This window comes from Ursus americanus, chromosome 26 (genome assembly GCF_024610735.1).
Source record: "Ursus americanus isolate L20-20 chromosome 26, mUrsAme1.1.p, whole genome shotgun sequence".
In the NCBI taxonomy this organism is placed as follows: domain Eukaryota; kingdom Metazoa; phylum Chordata; class Mammalia; order Carnivora; family Ursidae; genus Ursus; species Ursus americanus.
Window position 1 is genome coordinate 14,633,188 of NC_142152.1, and position 19,241 is coordinate 14,652,428.

The following is a 19,241-nucleotide window of genomic DNA, read 5'->3' on the forward strand; positions in this document are numbered from 1 at the left end:
GGGGAGAAAAGCTACGAGCCACTCTCGAAGGCTGGTGAGGAGGGACAGAGCCCCTGCAGTCCCATTCCAAAGGCTGCCATTTGCCCAGGACTGCTAGAGTTTGGGTGGTAGTAAACCCCTGGTCACCAGACTGCAGCAGCAGCCGCTTCCAGCCCCTCCGCTCTTTCCCTGGCTGACCCGACCTTTCCCCTCCACACACACCTTTATTCTTGACCAAGGCAAACATTTGCAGAGTCCCCAAGAAATGACCTCACCAGTCATCATGCTGATAAGTTCCAGATGCCCACTGGTGCACAAGCCCAAATGGGTCTTTGATTTTCACCCAGGTGTCCAGTGGACCCTAAAAAGGTGGTGTCAGGGGAGATGGAAGATGGCCAGAGGAGATAGGGAGACCCATGTCTGTGAGGCAGTGAGAGTGGGCAAGTCAACCAGAAGAGGTGAGGGTTTTCCTTTGGAGAAAGGATAGCCAGAGCACGTGATTTGTGCCACTAGGGAGGGAATATGCACCCAGAGCCTGTAACCATCCCCCCACCCCCCAACCCCCACACTGCCCACACTCCCCTTCCGGGCATTGACTCCATAGAACTCCAGAGACCTGTTTAAAAATCAGCTCCCTCTGCCTGGGAGCTCCACGGGGCCACAGCCAGGGAAGCCCGGCCTCTGCGTCGTGCGGCGTCAGCCCAGCACCTGCGCCAGAAGGCCCTCGGTGTTGTCTGTTGACAGACAGGAAAGAAGGAGCGTTGTCAGGGGGCTGGCTGCAGGGGCTGGGTTTTCTGGGTTGTCTTTCCAGCCTGTCTTTGTGCTCCTGAGCAAACCTGAGCCAGAGCCTCTCCCAGCCCCTCCTTTCTGTGGAATGCAGGTCACCCCAGCCTTTCTGAAAGATCTGTACTCAGAGCCCTTGAACCAGCCCTGAGAGCTGCAACTAAGAAGCCACAGAAGACCCCTCCCCCAGCTACCAATGGAGCAGAACCAGGACCCCAAGTCGTCCAGGCTCAGAAAAAAAGCAGCTTCTGCCTTCTTGCTTTTTTGTGCCTTTTCCCACCAAGATTGGCCCTGAAGGAGCTAACCCGAGTTCCTCTGCTGGTTTGAACAGGAAATTCCTGTCAGCTCGTGGGAGAGGCCAACTGGGGGAGATTTCATCACATAGATTCCCCCCCGAGATACAGAATCATATCAAAGTCTTATCCCAGCCCGGGGTGGGGGGGAGCAGCCCCGACATCCGCTCTGGGCCTCACGGAAGCGGCGCTGCCAGCCTCTCTTACCTAAAGCCGGGCTGGGGTTTTACTCAGCTGGTGATGGGGAGCAGGGAAATGCTGAACAGCACTTGGGTGCATCGCTCTAGCTGACGGGGTTGCACTGGGGGGGGGGGTCGGTCTGCGCTGACGGCAGAGCTACGCTGGAGAGGCGGAGAAGTGCCAGCCCCGATGGCACAGACAGCGTGGGCTGAGAAAGCCGGCGAGCTGTAGATCCTCACTTCTCGAAGTCTGGTCCCGGGACCCGCGCATGGCCGTCACCGTGCGGAGGCGGGTCTCAGACCTCTCCTTAATCGGGAAATATGTTTTAACCAGACAGCCAGGTATTTGGAGGCACGTTGGAGTTGGCGATGCATTGGGGCACAGAAGAGAACGTACAGGAACTTCGTCTCTGACTGCATGGATTTTCATTCCCACTCTGTCGCTCAGTAGCAGTGTGACGTCGGGCACAGAAACACCCTCTCTGAGCTCTAGCTTCCTCCCCTGTAAAGCGGAGGTGATGTTACCTGTCATAAAGGGTTCACATGAGGCAGCGGCCTGGCACCAGGAGGCTCCGACCTAGTAAACGTTAGCGGCGCAGAGCTGATTGCTCAGGAACGTTACTGTCGTCTGCTTCCACAGATCGGCTGCACCCAGATGGGGCTTCAGCCGGCCCTCTTGCTATTTCACTTTTGTATTTTCTGAAAGGATTCATAGACCCTGGCCATGAACCCCCAAGCCAACAGTTGTAGTAGCCTTTCCTCTCCAGTCCCCCCTGGCCCCCCATGTGAAGGGAGGGTGGTGAGTCGCCCTTGTGGTAGGATGAAGGCGGGTGAAGGAGCCGACTGAACAGACAGGCAGGGCCAGGGCCAGAGGGGGGACTTGTAGGAAGAGGAGACACACAGCGCCTGACTTGGGAATGGAGCCTTCCAAGTGGCACTTTGACCGTTTCCCACAAGCTAGCAATATAGAGTCTGGATTTCATTTCTTTTACCATCTCTGCGTTTCCTCGAGAGGCGATAGCGGTCCGTCCCTGTGGGGGAGGAGCACTGACCAGCTTCCCTTTGTTCTGTGTTGGCCTGTTCTTCGGCCACAGCTCCCTCTTCATCCCCAGGCTGAGGTAACAGAGCACTGGGCCCCACAAGCCACAGGGTCCCACTAGGGCCATGAGTCCACGACCGCTGGGCTTATGCTGCAGAGCTGCTTCTCCAACAGCGCTTGGCTGACGCTGCTTTTCCAGTTCGTTCTGGGGGACGGAGAGAGGGACAGCTCGTGCGTGGGTGTGCCTCGAAACGTGCCGGCCGCTTACCTGGCCAGCCAGGCAGCTCGTCTAACCCGGCTAAGCCTCAGTTTCCTCCTAGGGTGGCAATTCGGAAGATGCCATGCAAGTCTGTACCCGTGCTGGGGACCCGGGGACCACAGGGAGCTGGAGGATTCCATGAGGTGACGCCTACCAGGAGCATGGCCCAGAGAGTGCTGTATGGTCCCTACATGTTAGCTGCGGTCCTCGTAGTTGCTAGAAGAGGTGAGCCTTGGGCTGTTGGCCTAGGCAGAAAAGCACAAACAAGGAAGTGGCTTCCCCATTTGCAAACAGCAAAAGCACAGCCTCCCCGCTCCTGTGCAGGTCAGCAACTGACCCTCTCCTCCCCCACCTTCATTTTTTCTTTCTTTAGCTGCAGGAGTTGACACATGTGGCTCCCCAGGCTACCCCAGTGAATTTAAAGCTTGAAATAAATACACGCTCAAAACTGCTCCTGACCTGGGGACGCTCTCCACCCGCCCCCCCCCCCCCAAGCCAGGCGCAGGCAGAGCCCTGGAGAAGGTATCTCCTCTGCACGTATGCGGGTCCCAGGGGCCCTGCATGGGGCGGACGCGGATCGTCCTGAGCCAGCACAGACGCTCCTCTTCCTGGGTTTGTTAGAAGCCTGACCAGGCCCGAGTCTTATGACTTCAACAGATGTTTCTGCTTAAGCAGCCCTGGCATCTTTATGGCCTGTTTTTTCCATTCTTGCTTCTCTTCCTCTGTCCCAGCAGCCCTGAACGCAATTTGGACTTCATTTTCTTTCTAATGGTTACAGGGATAGAAAGGACTTCTATTTATTTTTTTCTTTTTCATTTTTCCCCCTTTTTCCTTAGCTCGTCAAATCACACGCACACGCACACACGCACACATGCACACACACATTCCAGATGCATTCAGATCTGTGCTCACGGTGTATATTTGTTAATGGTCTGACCTTTATTTCATTAAGACTTAGCCCCATTTCAAAGCCTCCTTCCCTGCCTGCACCCTCACCTCACATTCATCCCCTGCCTGTCCCCACACAGATCACCCCAGGACAGCCGATTGGTGCGTCCTCCCAGACGCAGATTCTGAAAGCTCACACTGGCCTCGGTCTCTGGCCTGTTACCCGAGGAGCCTGCCGTGCGTCAGGCTGTGCGTGTCGGGGAAGGTTTGGGCTGGGTGACGGAGTGAGCGTTGAGGCTCCCAAGGCTGTGTGTCTCTTCAAACTCCCCCAGCCAGCCAGTCCGCAAAGGCTCAGGTGGGGCCAAGCCGAGGGTTGTTACAAAATGAAACCAGTCTTCAGCGGGGAGGTCACCGGCTTGAAACCGGTCTGGTCGCTCCTCACATCAACACCTATAATCCCACCCAGCTTGCCTGCATAGCAGGGCATTCACGTTCAACTGCCCTGCGGGGTTTGGGGTCACCTGTCTCAGAGCCTGGTTCCCGCAGCAAAGAAAGCCTGGAGACCTCAGTTCTTCATCTGAGGGCCTGTCCATGTCAAAGGCACCTGGGACTCAGGGCCCCTTATTGCCTCCCAAGGCTGAGAAATGGACCTGGATTTCTCCTCGGGGATCCCACTGGGGGTACAGACAGACCTACCTGGGGTCCTAAATGTTAGCAGCACCTGCTGCCTTAGCTGACAGTAGCCCAATGCCTTTGAGGGGCCATCCAATCTTGATTTCTCCATGTCTCTGCACCATTTCTACCGAAGAGTTTAACGAAGCGCTCACGGTATGGCCGTAACTGAGGTACCCGCCAGCTCGTGCAGACTCCTGTGAGCCATTCTGCTACCGACCACGGAAAGGTGGAGTCTTCAGAATGTCCCATCTCCAACATCCTCACCACCGAGGCGCCTTTCCAGAGGGACAGTAGGGGGATGGCTGAGCTAAACCCCAGCATGTCCTTACTAGATGACTGCCCCCACTCGAGGAGGGCCAGGCAGCCGCTGTCCCCTCTTCTCCCCATCGTGGCAGTGTCACCATATACATCTCACCTGGGGCCCTTCTCCCTCCTTCCTATTAAAATGAGTTCTTGTTTGTGTTGAGAAGCTGAGTCACGGCACTCTCCCTGCAGTGGGGTAGGGGAGCTGCCGCAGGGGAGCGAGCTTGGGCTCCAATAGCATGGTGACGCGTGTGAGGGCAGAAGAGAGTGGAAGTCAGAGGAAGACCTGGAGGCAGGAGTGGGACAACGGCAGCCTTCCACACCGAAGTCTGTGTAAACTGAACAGCTGCCACACTCCGGCTGAGTCTCGAGCAGGCCCCTTCCCGTTTGCTTTCCTTACCTCACATTCCCTAGTGAAGAGGAAGAAGGGAGCTGTCTCTTTGGCTTTTCCATCCATAATCCCTCCAGATTACCCCTCCAAGATGGACACTTCCCTAGAAATAACTACATGGTGATACTACAACCAGAGCTCCCTCAGATAATTAAAATCAAATCCATACAGGGGCTCCTGGGTGGCTCAGTCAGTTAAGCTCAGATCATGATCTCAGGGTCCTGAGATGGAGCCCTGTGGCGGGCTCTCTGCTCAGTGGGGAGTCACTTTTCCCTCTGCCCCTTCCCTCCTCGTGTGCGCCATGTGTTGCTCTGACAGGCTCCTTCCCTGGGTATTTGCCCCTTGAGGTACCAGTCCTTCTGTGTGTGTGTGTGTGTGTGTGTGTGTGTGTGTGTGTGTGTATTCAAGGAAAGAGAGAGAGAAGTGGAGAGATGTTTCTTGAATATCAAAGGGAGGAATCTACTTAACCAAGGAGGTGAAAGACTTGTACTCTGAAAACTATAAACCACTGATGAAAGAAATTGAAGATAATACAAACAGATGGCAAGATACTCCCTGCTCATGGATCAGAAGAACAAACATTGCTGAAATATCTATACCACCCAAAGCAATACACAGATTTAATGCAATCCCTATCAAAATACCAACAGCATTTTTCACAGAACTGGAACAGACCATCCTGAATTTATATGGAACTACAAAAGACCCCAAATAGCCAAAGCGATCTTGAAAAAGAAAAAAAGACAAAAAAACTGAAATATCACAATTCCAGATTTCAAGATATACTACAAAGCTATAGTAATCAAAACAGTATAGCACTGGCACAAAAATAGACACATAGACCAATGGAACAGAATAGAGAGCCCAGAAATAAACCCATGATTATATGGCCAATTAATCTTCCACAAAGCAGGCAAGCATATGCAGTGGGGAAAAGTCAGTCTCTTCAACAGATAGTGTTGGGGAAACTGGACAGCTACCTGCAAAAGAATGAAACTGGACCACTTTCTTACACCATACACAAAAATATATTCAAAATATATTTCAAACTTCATTAAAGACCTGAATGTGAGACCTGAAACCAAAAAAAAAAAAAAAATACTCCTAGAATGTCTCTGACATTGACTGTAGCAACTTCTTTCTATATACGTCTCCTGAGGCAAGGGGGGATAAAAGGAAAAATAAACTATTGGGACTACATCAAAATAAAAAGCTTCTGCACAGTGAAAGAAATAATCAACAAAATTAAATGGTAACCTACTGAATGGGAGAAGATATTTGCAAATGACATATCTGATAAAGGGTTAGTGTCCAAAATATATAAAGAACTTTTACAATTGAACACCAAAAAACCCAAATAATCCAATTAAAAATGGGCATAAGACATGAACAGACATTTTTCCACAGAAGACATCCAGATGGCCAACAGACACATGAAAAATGATCAACATCACTCATCATCAGGGGAATGCACATCAAAACTACACTGGGATATCACCTCACACCTGTCAGAATGGCTAAAATCAACAACACCAGAAACAAGTGTTGGCGAGGATGTGGAGAAAAAGGAACCCTCCTGCACTGGTGGTGGGAATGCAAACTGGTGAAAAACAGTATGGAGGATCCTCAAAAAATTAAAAACAGAATTATCATATGATCCTGTAATTCCACTACTGGGTATTTACCCAAAGAACATGAAAACGTTAATTTGAAAAGATACATTCACCCCTATGTTTATTGCAGCATTATTTATAATAGCCAGACTGTGGAAGCAGCCCAAGTGTCCATCGCCAGGTGAATGAATAACGAAGATGTGGTCTACATGCACGGTGGAATATTACTCTGCCATAAAAAAGAAGGAGATCTTGCCATTTGCAGCAACATGGGTGGAGCTAAAGCGTATCATGCTAAGTGAAATAAGTCAGTCAAAAACAAATCCCATATGATTTCACTCATAGGTGGAACTTAAGAAACAAAACATACTAACAAAGAAAAAGAGAGACAAAAAACAGACTCTTAACGACAGAGAACGAACTGGTAGTTACCAGCGGGGAGGTAGGTGGAGGGATGGGTGAGATGGGTGAAGGGAATTAAGAATACACCTATCGTGATGAGCACTGAGTGATGTATAGAACTATGTGATCATTATATTTAAAAAAAAACACGGAAGAATCTGTCATAAGAAGAAGACAGAGTGACCCAAAATGCTTTAAACATATGTATCTCAGTTGTAAAATAATCACAATAGTAAAATTAATCATCTTTTGACTATCATTTAGTGATATCTTTCTCTATGCCAGGCACTTAGCATATGTAATCTCATTTAATTCTCAAAAAACCCTGTGACATACAAGTATTGTTAAGCAATTTTTAAGTGGGAAAACAAGCATTGAAAAGTTTAGGTCTTATGGACTCTGAGAAACAAGCTGAGGGCTTCAGAGGGGAGGGGGGTGGGGGAATGGGATAGGCTGGTGATGGGTAGTAAGGAGGGCACGTATTGCATGGTGCACTGGGTGTTATACGCAACTAACGAATCATGGAACTTTACATCAGAAGCCAGGGATGTACTGTATGGTGACTAACATAATATAATAAAAAAATATTATTATAAATAAAAAGAAAAGAAAAGAAAAGTTTAGGTCAAATGCCAAAGATCCTAAATCCAAGAAGTGGCAGAGGTGGGATTCGAATCCCGGCTTCTGACCCAGAGCTCAAAGTCTTCACCAGAATGGCCTTCCATCCGCATATACGGTACTAACGGTGCACGTACAGTGTACTTGCCAGGTGCAGACCCTGTTCTAAGAGCTTTACATAGATTGACTTAATTCATTCTCACAAAACTCTATTTATGATGCTCTCATTGAACAGATGAGGAAACTGAGGCACAGAGCATTTGACATTGATTTCCCTCAGCAAATATAAATGGAACACCTCTTGTGCATTAGGCACCTTGCTAAGACCTCTGTGTGGGACCCAGGGTTAAGAAAGACATCAATCTTATTGTCTGGGATCTGTCAGCAAGTCCATGGCAATGACCATCGGCATGGGCTCAGGGTGGGATTCCAGAACTTGAAATGAGGGATGGTAAGCATAGGATATCCTAAGGTATCCTAGAGAGATGAGCATACCAGGAAGTCTCTAAAGCAAGAGTCCAAGCACAGGAGCAAGACAGAATCCTGTTGTCAGACTGAAGCCCAAGGTCAGACCTGGGACAGCAGCAGGACAGATAGAAACAGAGCTATTTTATTTCCATCTGCAATATGGCCTTAAGGGCAGGACTCCAAAGCCAAGCCTCCATGTTCAAATCCTCACTCTGCCACTCTTTTATCTGTGTGACCTTGGGAAAATCAATGAACCTTTCTGGGCTCAGTACCCTCATCTGGAAAATGAGGATAACAGTGCCCATCACACATGTCCCTAGAGTTGGGCCTCCCCATGTAGGCTCTCTGGGTTGGCTCTCAAGCTCTCATCAGCCTATGATCACAAGGGATCCTTGAGGCTGAGGGGGGCAGAGGCCACAGGTAGGGCCCAAGTGTCCCATTGGGGGTAGGGAGAAGAAACCTGTAGAAGGAACCCGTGAGGGCCTGTCCCTGTAGGCTTCAAGGAGAGGGAGAGATGATATCTGACAGGACAGAGAGGGAATTCACATCCCTGCTATAAAAGGTTGGCAAATGAGCATAGGGCTGTTTCTTCTTAATTAGCAGAGGCCAAGATTCAGGTGCCTGGCACCTGGGCTGGTTGGAGGTGGAGAATTCTTTGGGCTGGCATTTATACCGAGCCATGGTGTCCAGTCACGGGCATGAAGAGAGGCTCCTGCTGCCTTTGCCCAGCTCCTCAATCATCCAGGGCAGGAATATCGATCTATTCCCAGCATCCCCTCTATAAACTTCCCCCACATCAGTCTCCAGCCTGGAAGAAAGACCAGGGTGGCTGAGGGAGGTGGTGGAAGGCAGCCATGTTCTGTTGCAGTAAATCTTTCCTAGAAGCTCGGCCTGCTTTCCTAGAAGAGGAGATGACTGAGCTCATCAGCCAGGGCTGGAGCAGCCCAGAAAGGAATGGCTCACTGGGGTGCTGTTTGTGGCCATGGGACTGTCAGACTGGGCAGGGGTGTCTGGTGACATATCAGAGCAGCTGAGAAGGGAGGCAAGACAAACATGTTTGCTGGATGGAATCTTGTGATTGCCCAGCTCCCCCCCCCTTTTGAGAGCTCCCTCCAGGACTTTTTATAGACATTGAAGATCACAACTTCCTCTCCCAGAAACCCCATTAAACTGTGAGTGAGTGAGTGAGTGAGTGCACGTGTACCACCATTTCACCCCTGCCGATTTTTAATTTCTCACACGTTGAGCATTTCAGCCATCATGTGTGTTCCTGTGCCATTCCCCTTGAACTTCTTCTCTCCTTCTACCAGCCTCTTCTGGAAGCCTCAGGCCTCAGAGATGGCAAGAGGGTCTAGACTTTGCCTTAACATGAGAATTTCTTCCTTAGCAATCTCGTCCTCCGATGACTATTGAAGATGTGGGGGGGCCCCTGGGATGAGAAGGGGCGATGGCATGGCACGATGGCATGGGAGGTGACTCTGCTGATCTGCCCCACTCAGACCACGCTCCCAGGCATGAAGCACATGCCCTTTTCACGGGGCAGCCTGTTTCTCCTGGGCCTTCCTGCTAGGCTGAAGTGCCAGCAGTATGGAGACAGGAGGCATGTAAGGGACACCCCCCAGGTGGCAGCTTGAGTTTCTCGAACCAGCAACCAGTGGCCTAGATTCTGCCCCAAATACTCAGCTGGGAGTTTGCTCAGTGGCCAAGTCTTCTTAACCGTTTGGCTTGCTGGAAGCCTTGGGCTTTTCTGCTGTTCCCCTCTCGCCTATCTACTCCAACCAAGCAGAACGTGACACCGGAAGCACTAAATGCAGACTGTGAATCAGAATGGGGTGTGACTCACCCCAGAACGCGCGCTTCCAGGTGTCTTTACTGATTTACCTTGCTCATTACAAGCTTCTGCTGCTGTTACAATAAGCTCACCCTCCCTGTCGAAAGACGACCAGAGTCAAAGGGGAACCAAACAAGGGAACGTGTTTTGTCTGAAATAGTGCGTTTATGAATAAACGAGTTAAACACAATTGTCTTTTTACATTGGTGGGTGTTTCTATGGAATTAAAAGAACCTCAGGGCTTAATCTATTTGAGTAAATCAAGTTTGTCCTTGTGTTCTGAGCAAGGGTTATGAAATCGCCTGTGATATACTTTCTCTGGCTCACAAAATGACCAATGGCTTTTGAGGAAGGACTACGTGACTTACGACCAGGACAATGGAACAGCCTGAGTTAGTGTCCCAGCACGTACATTCTGTTACTTAAAATAGCAAAAAACAGACACAACCTAAATGTCACCCACAGGGTATTAGTTACACAAACATCTGTATAATGGAATACTGGGCCGTTATTAGAATTCTGTACTAGAAGAAGGCTTACTCTCATGAGAAAATATCCACAACATATCATTAAAAGGAAAAAGAAAATTATAAAGCAGTATGGTCAGAACATAGCAGTCTTGTAAGAAGAAAGTATTGTGTATATTTTTTAACTGGAAGAATATGTATAAAAATGTGAACTGTGCTAAATCTGGGTAATAAGATTTGGCTTGACTTTTTTTTTTATTTTGGTCTCTATTTGGGGGGTTTTTTTGGGAGGGGGTAGGGCCAAGAGCGAATCTCAAGCAGGCTCCACGCCCAGCAAGGAGCCTGACTCGGGGCTTGATCTCATGACCCTGAGAACATGACCTGAGCTGAAATCAAGAGTCAGATGCCCAGCCAACTGAGGCCCCAGGCGACCCGGTTTCTATTTTTTCAAATTTTCTTCTATGAACATATATTATTCCAAAACCTGGGGGAGAAATTATTTTTAAAAAAAAATTTGTCTTAAAGGCCAGAAAATGGGTTCCCTGTTTCTTATCCCATGTCTATTCTCCATTTTATTTTGGAAATTCAAATTTCTCAGCCCTTCCCACAGCAGATACTTAAGAAGCAAGAGGCACAGAGTAGCTGATGTCCTAAGCAACATCACCAAGGTGAATTACTCACTGAGAGCAGCAGCTTTGGAAAGGTTTCCTTCCCACCGGACACTGGATATTAACGGTACCAAACCAATTGTTCTTCTAACCAGGAACAAACTTCGCCACGGGATCTTAAATGAGTAGGTCGGGGCTCACAGAGGACAATTATAAACCTCAACAGCTGCTCCGTGGGTTTTCCAGCATGAAGGTGATTCATCCCTTCTCCTGAGCCTTTTTACTGCACCCTGTCCCTCAGAGTTGCGAAAATTGGCTGTCACAGCGAGAAGGGGGGAGGGCCCGGGAGAATCGTGGAAAGACAAGGAAGGAAACTGGAGAGAACACAACTAAGGGACTGACACAGTTGGGTTTCGTTGGCCTGGTTCACAGGACAGCGTCCCACATAGAGGGGGGCCCGAGAGTGGACAAAGGGAATAAAAACTGATTTAATGGAAGGAAACCACCGTAACATCTGCTGCTGAATAGAGACAGGCCTCAGTGCACACCATTTCTGTCACAGATTTCTAAAAGCCCATCTTGTTTTAGCTCTTCCTTATCACCACCTCCTTCCAAAGCAGAATAGTCAAGATCGTCCCCTTCTCCTCACTGGAAATGGCATCCCAGGTGTGCCAGCCGTCCCGAAGTCACCATTCACGTCAGTGGCAGACCTTGGCAACACACCTGGAAGGTAGCAGGGAGCGTCACTGTGCTCCTGGGCCGCTACTCCAGCTAGTCATCGCTGCCACCCCAGGGGGGTCGTGTTACCTAATTCTGGTGCGTGGTCAGATGGTGGCTTTTCTCAGTCAGCCTGTCCTTGGAAAACTCATTCCTCTCTTGTACTGGAAAATTCCTCTGGTGCCTGTCATTGCACATATCAGGAGACCAAGGTTTCCATTTTCGCAGAAGTAATTAACCAGCTCCTGTCTGAGACCAAGCCTGTTCCTGGAATTTTTTTACTCATCCTTTTAGAGCCATAATCCCGCCCCAGGAGATGAGGTCCGAAGCAGAGCCTTGCAGTCTCCCAAAGCAGACAAAGAAGCAGAGGCAGGGCCAGGCCGTGCACCGAGTCTGGGGTCCACCCCCCCATAGCCATGATCGCCCAGCCCTACCACTGACTTCATTTCATGCCCTCTACTCTTGATAGCATGGGGATGGAGGAATAAAGAGTGGGCAAGGAAGGGCAAGCCGAGGAGAACTTAGCCTGTAGAATAAGGCTCCCACCATCCTGGCTCTTGATAAGACTCTGAAAGAAAGAGTGTGGGGGAAAGGAGGGAGAAAGAAAAAAAGAGAAAAAAGAAGGAAGGAAGGAAGGAAGGAAGGAAGGAAGGAAGGAAGGAAGGAAGGAAGGAAGGAAGGAAGGAAAGGGAATAGCCTGACCCTGCTGGAAAGAAGTCTACCCTGTCCTGTCCTTGCCAGATCACAGGCTGGGGAGATGCTCACTTTTTAGATGATTGACACAGAGATAAAGAATGTATTTCAGGGGATGAAAACTCAACAGATTAAACTAAAGATCCTCACTGTTCCAGTTCCCAGGATTGGCTATCGGCAGCGAAGTCAGCTTGGAAAAATAGACTAGGGTCCCCGAGGCCCTAGAACCCCACAGGGGGCTCAATCTGATTTTAAATCTAAATTCTCAAGTGAAAGTACCTTCAGGGTGAGAAATCTACTTATGCACAAAGTGATGCCTTCAGTAGGAAATCCTTAGGCCCTACCAGTTTATTATCAGAGATGATGAAGGTGAAGCTGGCTGTCGATAGCATTGTCAGGCTATGCAAAACACACCAGCTCAAACCTCATTCAGTCACGCATGCACATGTCCATTTAACACACATCTATTGAACACCTTGTGTGTACATGAACAAATACTCTCCTTTACTTACCATCCCCTCCATGATAAGGGCAGGAGAAGGGCACTCAGGGAAACTGCGATAATAGGTTACAGTTAAAGCCTAAAGCAAGGTAAGAAGAACGAGCCATGGGTGCACAAAGAAGAGTGTTGTTAATTCTACTCACAGCTTCTAGAAGCTCTTCACAGTAAAAAAGACTTGTAAGTTGGGGTGAATGAGTAGGAGTTTTCCAGGCAAATAGACTGGTGTTCTCATCGTGGACACAAATGTGCTGCACTATGCATCTGAGCTCTAGAAATTCAGGACACAGTGGGTAACAGCCTCCTGTAGAACACGTGTCCCATCACCCCTCGGGAGCCGTAGCTGTCCTCTTTAGCAATGAACCTGGGCGCTTGGGGCCCTACCCAGGCCTTAATGTTTGATGCAGCCAGAAGACATCTGAGACCTGAGTCCCAAGCGTGTTCATCCAGTCATGGCTCCTTCTTAGGAAATTGAGTGTCCAGCTCTACTTAAGCACGTAGGCAAAAATGCCTGGACAAAGACTGGAGAGGGTTTGCACAGGCTGGGTCCCAACCTGCCATGGGTTTCAGTCCTTTGCTTATGCCCCTTGTTGCCTCTCCCTGCCATACCCGCCCCACTCCTCCCAGAGCATCTGATGAATATCTACTCATGGTTCAAGACTTAGCTCAAACGCCATCTACTCTAAGAAGACTTTCCCAACATTTCTGGATCGAATGGCCATCCCCTTTCTTACCCCACCTTGGCTCATGTTGCGTATCACGTGTATCAGAAGTCACTGTATCATTTACTTACATGTCTAACTGCCTGAGGGCGGGAAGTGTGTCTTTCTCCTCTCTGTAACCCCAAAGCCCACGTGCCTGAACTTTTATGTAGAAGACTTACATGTCTTCTAACAGAACAGAAGATATCCTACTGCAAAGTCCTTCCTGATAGAAACATAAAAGTGTCTAATAACCCTGTTCCATATATAAAGAAACTAACGTGTGGAGGGAGGCAAGTCCAGAATTTACTTGAATCCAGGACTGTAAACCTCAAGCAGGACTGTGCCAAGCCCCCGGGGGCCACCCCAAATCAGACGCAATTCTAAACAAGCCGGAGCCTTGCTGAACAATTCCACAGTGCTGGAAGGTTCTTCGGAACTGTGCCTCCATAAGGTCGGGGCAGAGAGAAGCCCCAAAGGCCCAGTGCAGTGTCAGGTTCCCTGCTTTCTGTCAGCAGGCATGGAAGAGCCTTTAAGAAAATGGAGTATTATTATTTGTTTGTTTTTACAGTGACTCATCTGTCGTAACTGGGTTAAAGTCCACTTGGAGAAAAGGAGAACAAAAGACCTCCTGTTAGTGCTGGAAGTTTGCCTCTTAAGATATCACTGAGAGGAACTGGGAAGGAAAAAAAAAAAAAGCCCAGCAGGGCGAGGAAGCTGCAGGCCTTCGGGAACACAGCGGCACTTTGGAAAGGCAAACACGGCGGCTTTCATCTCGAGCGCTCTATCTGAGCCGGGCGCTCCCTTTGCCGCTGCTTTGTGACCCACTGCAGGGCGAGCCATCGGACACAGGCCAGTGCCCTGTTCCCACACTCTTTGCACCCAGGGAGGCTGCCAGGAGCTCTGGCAGTGTGGGCAAGTCTCCGTAGTCAACCAGCTCTGGGCTGAGGTGGAGGAGGACGGTGGCGGTGGTACCAACATAAAACACTTCCTAAGGGCCAGATGCCATCCTAACGTGAGAGATCACAGTTCGCTTCAGAAATATCCAGGAGCCTCGCTTGCTCCCTCCCCAGCTGCGGTAGAAGCCAGATGCCACCAGGCAGAACTCTGGCCCTGCCCTCTCTGGGAGACCCACTGACTCCGGGTGGGTACAGGAACTGTGGGACTGCTGCGTTCCCAAATGGGGTGGGACCAGGTCTCCAGGTGGCATTTTCCAGACTGCAAAGTCAGACCATCTGACCCTAAGGCCCAAGGACTTACGCCTTACACTCTTCAAATAATAATAATAATAATAATAATAATAATAATAATAATAATAAGTCAGAGAAAGACGAGACTCTACAGTTCTCTTCCCACGATCTTCCATCCAATCAGCCCCACCTGCGGTCTGCTTGCATCCATGTCCCTCATCTGGCGGTTCTTTGAAAATATTCTCGCCTTTGGCCACCCAGACATGTGGTGGGTCTGCACACGACTGCCCATCCTGGCATTGGTCCTCTTCCCCTTAATTGTAAAAGGCTGGCATTTCTCTGCTCCAAGGCTATGAAAGAGGGATGGGGACATGAAGGAAAAGATAAAAATCCCCTGAAAGTCCCAGGTCTCTCCCCCCATTGGAGGCACTTCCTATCACTCTCTTCCTTCCCAGGGGTCTGCTGGTCCCCCAGAGATTAGGCCTCGGCTGCGGGTCCCAGACCTCTGCCCTGCAGGGTAATAGGACCTTCTGGGCCTTCCAATTCAAATAGTCATCCCTAATCATTCCATTTCCTGAGCAAGACTTATTTTTGGTAATTTATGATCAAATACCAAGAATCCTTCAACAGAACCCCCAGAGGAAAGTGTTATTGTGCTCCTCTATCCTCTCTCTGCTCGAGGATCTCCACATTCCACCGAATGCAGCCGGCGGCTGTGGGAAACAACGTGCTCGCCGTGAGAGCCATGCTGTAATTAGGCCGCTCCGTGCAGGGCTGGTCCTCCGGTTTTCTGTACGCTGCTCTGTGACTTTGAGGGGATTATTTGCACTAACAAGCAAGGCCGCCACAGACAATGGGTGGAGGGGAAGACTCAAAAGAAGCCGACCCAGTGCTCCCTGGGACGCTTCTCCCTTCGGCTGGCCTCACAAGGATCAGGCCCCTGGTGGAATCACTGGAGATTTAGGGCTTAATTAAACCCTGGCTTTGGGCCAACATGCCGGTGGCCCCTTGATTTTCCCAGGTCCACCCAAGTGGCATAAACACCAGACTAGGAACATGAACCGCTTAACTGATCCCCGTAAGAGCCAGTGCTCGTTAGCTAGAAGTCTTAGTATTGCCAGCTCACAGAGTTCAACAGGTGTCAGCAGGCCCAATCCTGGAAGGACAGCATGACTTTAGGTTAATTGTCCCTATATCTGCCACAGCCGGGGGTCTTTGCAGACCAACTTCACATTGAGATCTTGGGGATTCCCCTCACTTCTTGGCCCTATAAAGCCCAAGCTCACCACCAGAGGCGACAAAATCATCTTAGTGGGCTGCCCTTGATTGTCATTGGCATTTAGAGATCATTTGGCTCCTGAGCAAATGGTTGGATCTTGCACAGCCCAAAGCATAAAGACCGGGGGCATTTCCCTACTGGAAGGCACTGGAGAGTTTCCCGTGTGAGGGTACCCATGAAACACAAAGGGCGTAACCGCGTGCTTTCTTGAGTTTGGCAATTTCGTTGTTGCTTAGACTCAGCGTTTGTTTGTGACCCTTAAGGACTCAGCAGACAGAGTAAGCTGCTTAGGCCCCCAGATGGCCCAGGACTCAGCAAACAATAGCTTCATTCCCGGAGCCCCACAGCTGGCAGCCCGAGGACCCCCTGGGATTATCCTGAGGCTATCCTCTAAAGCATGAACCCTGTAGTTGGTCTGTCTCATAGCCGAGTCTCACCAGTAACGTGGGGGTCCTGGCAAGATGTGGGTGACTTAGGAATGGCCTAGAAGCAGAAGGGGGAGAGCCAGGTATGACACCTCCCATCCTGACTAGTTGCGTGAACTTGGTTCTCGTCTCCGCCACAGTATCCGTGTCCATAAACATAAGGATGATACCTGCCACTAACTTTTCCCTAAAGGAGGCTGCAAGAGTGAATTAATTAATGTTTATTGAGCACCTGGAGTTCTTTGGAGAGAGGCCTTTATAAATATAAGGCATGATTAAAGGATATCAGTTTGCTAACTCCCAGAGGAAGTACTTAATGGGATCAGGGCTAAATATCTTGATGACTGAGTTTCATTCTTAATTCAAATTTGCACTGGGCTCCCATCGCTCAACTCTGCTGTCCACTCGTGTCATTATCCTGTTTTCTTTTTCCATTTCCATATTTCGTAGTACAACAGCTTCTCCCCTCCTACCACGCTTAACCACTGCCTCCTTCCTTCCACCAGTTTTTGTCACCTCCACTGAGGTTACCAAGACCGCCTCATTGTTAAACTCAATGGCTTTTCCCATTCCTCATTCTCCTTGTCCTTCCTGGAGCATGACACTTGTCACTACCCGCCCCTCACTGGTCACTACCCCTTGAAAGTCTTATTCTGTGATTTCCTCAAGCTCAACAAATCCAAACTGAAGTCACTATTGTCCTCAAACCAGTTCCCTGCCCTGACCTTGAGACCTCCTTCTCCATGGACAACCCCCAGTGCAGGCCCTTACGGTCCCAGCCTACTCGGTCCTTGCAAAAACCCATCCCTGGGCGGCGAAATCTCTAGATTTGAGGTAGGTGTGACACATATATGTCCCCGAACTGTCCCTCAGGCCTCTCTGTACCCCTTTGGCCTCTGGCTATCCTCTTCCCAAACCCACCTGAGTCTCCTGCCCCTTTCCTGTGGGCTTTTCCAGTTCCAGACTCCACAGGACCTGCTTTCCCGCTTGCCCCGTTTCCTGCCTGCTTCCCAGACCAGTGTACCCTGTCACCCCCAGCAAGCTGTCTGAACTGACTTAAAATCTAGCAAGCAAGGTCCTCTTCTAGGGTCGCCGTGACAGACTCACCCTGCCTTACAACCCCCAGCAGACCCAAACAAAGAGACACACGTGAACACTAGCATAGACACACACACACGCTGATGTATACAGACGTGCAAAGAGATGCAGGTACACACACAGGCACACGCAGACACACGTACACACACATATGTGCAGACAGACATGCACTCACGTAGATATACACAGATCCTCAGATAGAGACACAGACACCAATACTCACATAGACGTACACACACGTACTGACACACCCAGAAGCCCACACAGCCAGACACACGCACAGATGTGTACATAGACACACATACTCACATAGGCATGTGCGTATGAACATAGACCAAGTCACAAGCACACACACACACACACACACGCCGATGTTTGCTGCCCCCCAGCATCCTGACAGCCTCACCCCTGCTGAGGAGCCAATTCTCCTTACTCCTGCCCTTCTGCACTCTCCTCTGTATTAGTCAGGGTTCTCCAGAGAAACAAAACCAATAGGAGGTATAGATATGTATGTATATATATGTATCTATATCTCTGTCTGTCTGTCTCTCACACTCTCTACACAGAGAGAGAGATTTTAAGAAATTGGCTCATGCGATTGGCTGGCAAGTCTGAAATTGCAGCTTGAGTCCAAAGGCAGTCTGGAAGCAAAATTCCCTTTTCCTCAGGGGACTCCAGTCTTTTCTCTCAAGGCCTTCAACGGACTGGATGCGGGCCACACACATCACAGCAGGTCATCCGCTCTACGCAAAATCTACTGATTTAAAAGTTACTCTTATCTGGAAAAAACCTTCAGAGCGACATCTAGCTCGTTGTTTCGTCAAGTGTCCGGGGACCATGGCCTCGCGGAGCGGACACAGAAAGTTAAGCACCACCCCCACCCCCAGCCGGGGAGCCCGTGCTCGCGTAGATCTCCTGAAACGCTGCCCTCATCACAGCGGCTCCTGCTCCAAAGCCTGAACGTCCCCCCGACTCAGAGCGGGCACGACGTCAGTATTTGTTCGGTACGTGAACGTGAACGGCCTTTGTGCCGGGCACCATGCAGCTCGCCACACAAAACCATTTTGAGGGCCCAACAGTGAGCTCTGCTAGGAGCTGAGGATCCGAACGTCAAAAGCCACTCTCCGCGTCGCTTGTCCTCTCCCTCTGCCTTCTCGGGGCCGGGAGCCACGCTGCAGGTGTCTCTAGTCCCCCACGGTATGTGACGGAGCCCTTTATACAAAGCCGGCCTCACTTTGCTGCGGATTCATTCATTCGATTCTTTTTACTGACCCTGATTATTGTACCTGAACCAGGGCCCATTTGAGAGCCTGGTGTGTGAAAGCAGGACTGTAGTGCCCGGGCGTGCCTACCTTTCCTTGTAGGGGCAGATGTTAAGAGAGGTTTTCATACCCAGGAAGGGTCGATGCACCACAGACCACTGTCTCTGGGGTGGGATTGTGGGCGGCTTCTATCTGATTTTTTTATACTTTTCTGTGTCTTCCAGCTTGTCCTCTGTGACCATGTGTTACTTTTATGACCATTAAAAAAACAGTACATGTTTTTTTCTTTCATCTTTTCATTTATGAGTATAAGGAGATTCAGGGTTCCGCTCTCTGCACTTTCTCGGGGCCCTTGGCATACCTCTTGGCTTTCCTTTGAAAAGAAGGCGTTCTGGGACATCCTTGTAAAAATCTGTGAGGTCATAAAAGGTAAAGTTAACTGCAAACGGTTGTTCTGTTTTAATTATGTTCAAGTGTCGGGTAACATGGAACTTTTAATAAAAGCATTCAGGGAGTTAATGATGACGGCTGTTGTTAAACTGGTGTGAAGCCCGAGCCGGGAAGCTGGGTACACAGCGTCT

The 19,241-nt window shown here is 49.7% G+C and overlaps 1 protein-coding gene and 1 long non-coding RNA gene across 10 annotated transcripts in view; one reads left to right on the forward strand and one right to left on the reverse strand.

The window, feature by feature from the left end:
* LOC123799055 (uncharacterized) overlaps positions 1-11,008 on the reverse strand; it is a 27,423-nt gene extending 16,415 nt beyond the window's left edge. Inside the window, exons 1-3 of one of the 3 annotated variants that reach the window (XR_006781489.2) lie at positions 10,870-11,008; positions 1,263-2,777; positions 596-713 (exon numbers count right to left, since the gene is read on the reverse strand). This is a non-coding gene — a long non-coding RNA (uncharacterized LOC123799055). Of the gene's footprint in view, positions 1-595; positions 2,778-10,869 lie in introns of all 3 variants that reach the window. The other 2 variants (XR_015721798.1, XR_015721797.1) reach the window with 2 other exon arrangements.
* The window catches only part of RAD51B (RAD51 paralog B), a 695,021-nt gene that overhangs the window by 660,323 nt on the left and 15,457 nt on the right, over positions 1-19,241 (forward strand). For 6 of the 7 annotated variants that reach the window (XM_087856049.1, XM_087856047.1, XM_087856051.1 and 3 more), the window contains one exon: positions 2,594-18,941. The exons of the other annotated variant lie outside the window; for it this stretch is intronic. In XM_087856049.1, coding sequence (XP_087712175.1) covers positions 2,594-2,918 — 325 coding nt within the window. In that variant the 3' untranslated portion in view covers positions 2,919-18,941. Of the gene's footprint in view, positions 1-2,593; positions 18,942-19,241 lie in introns of those variants that run through there. 7 annotated transcript variants of the gene reach the window in all.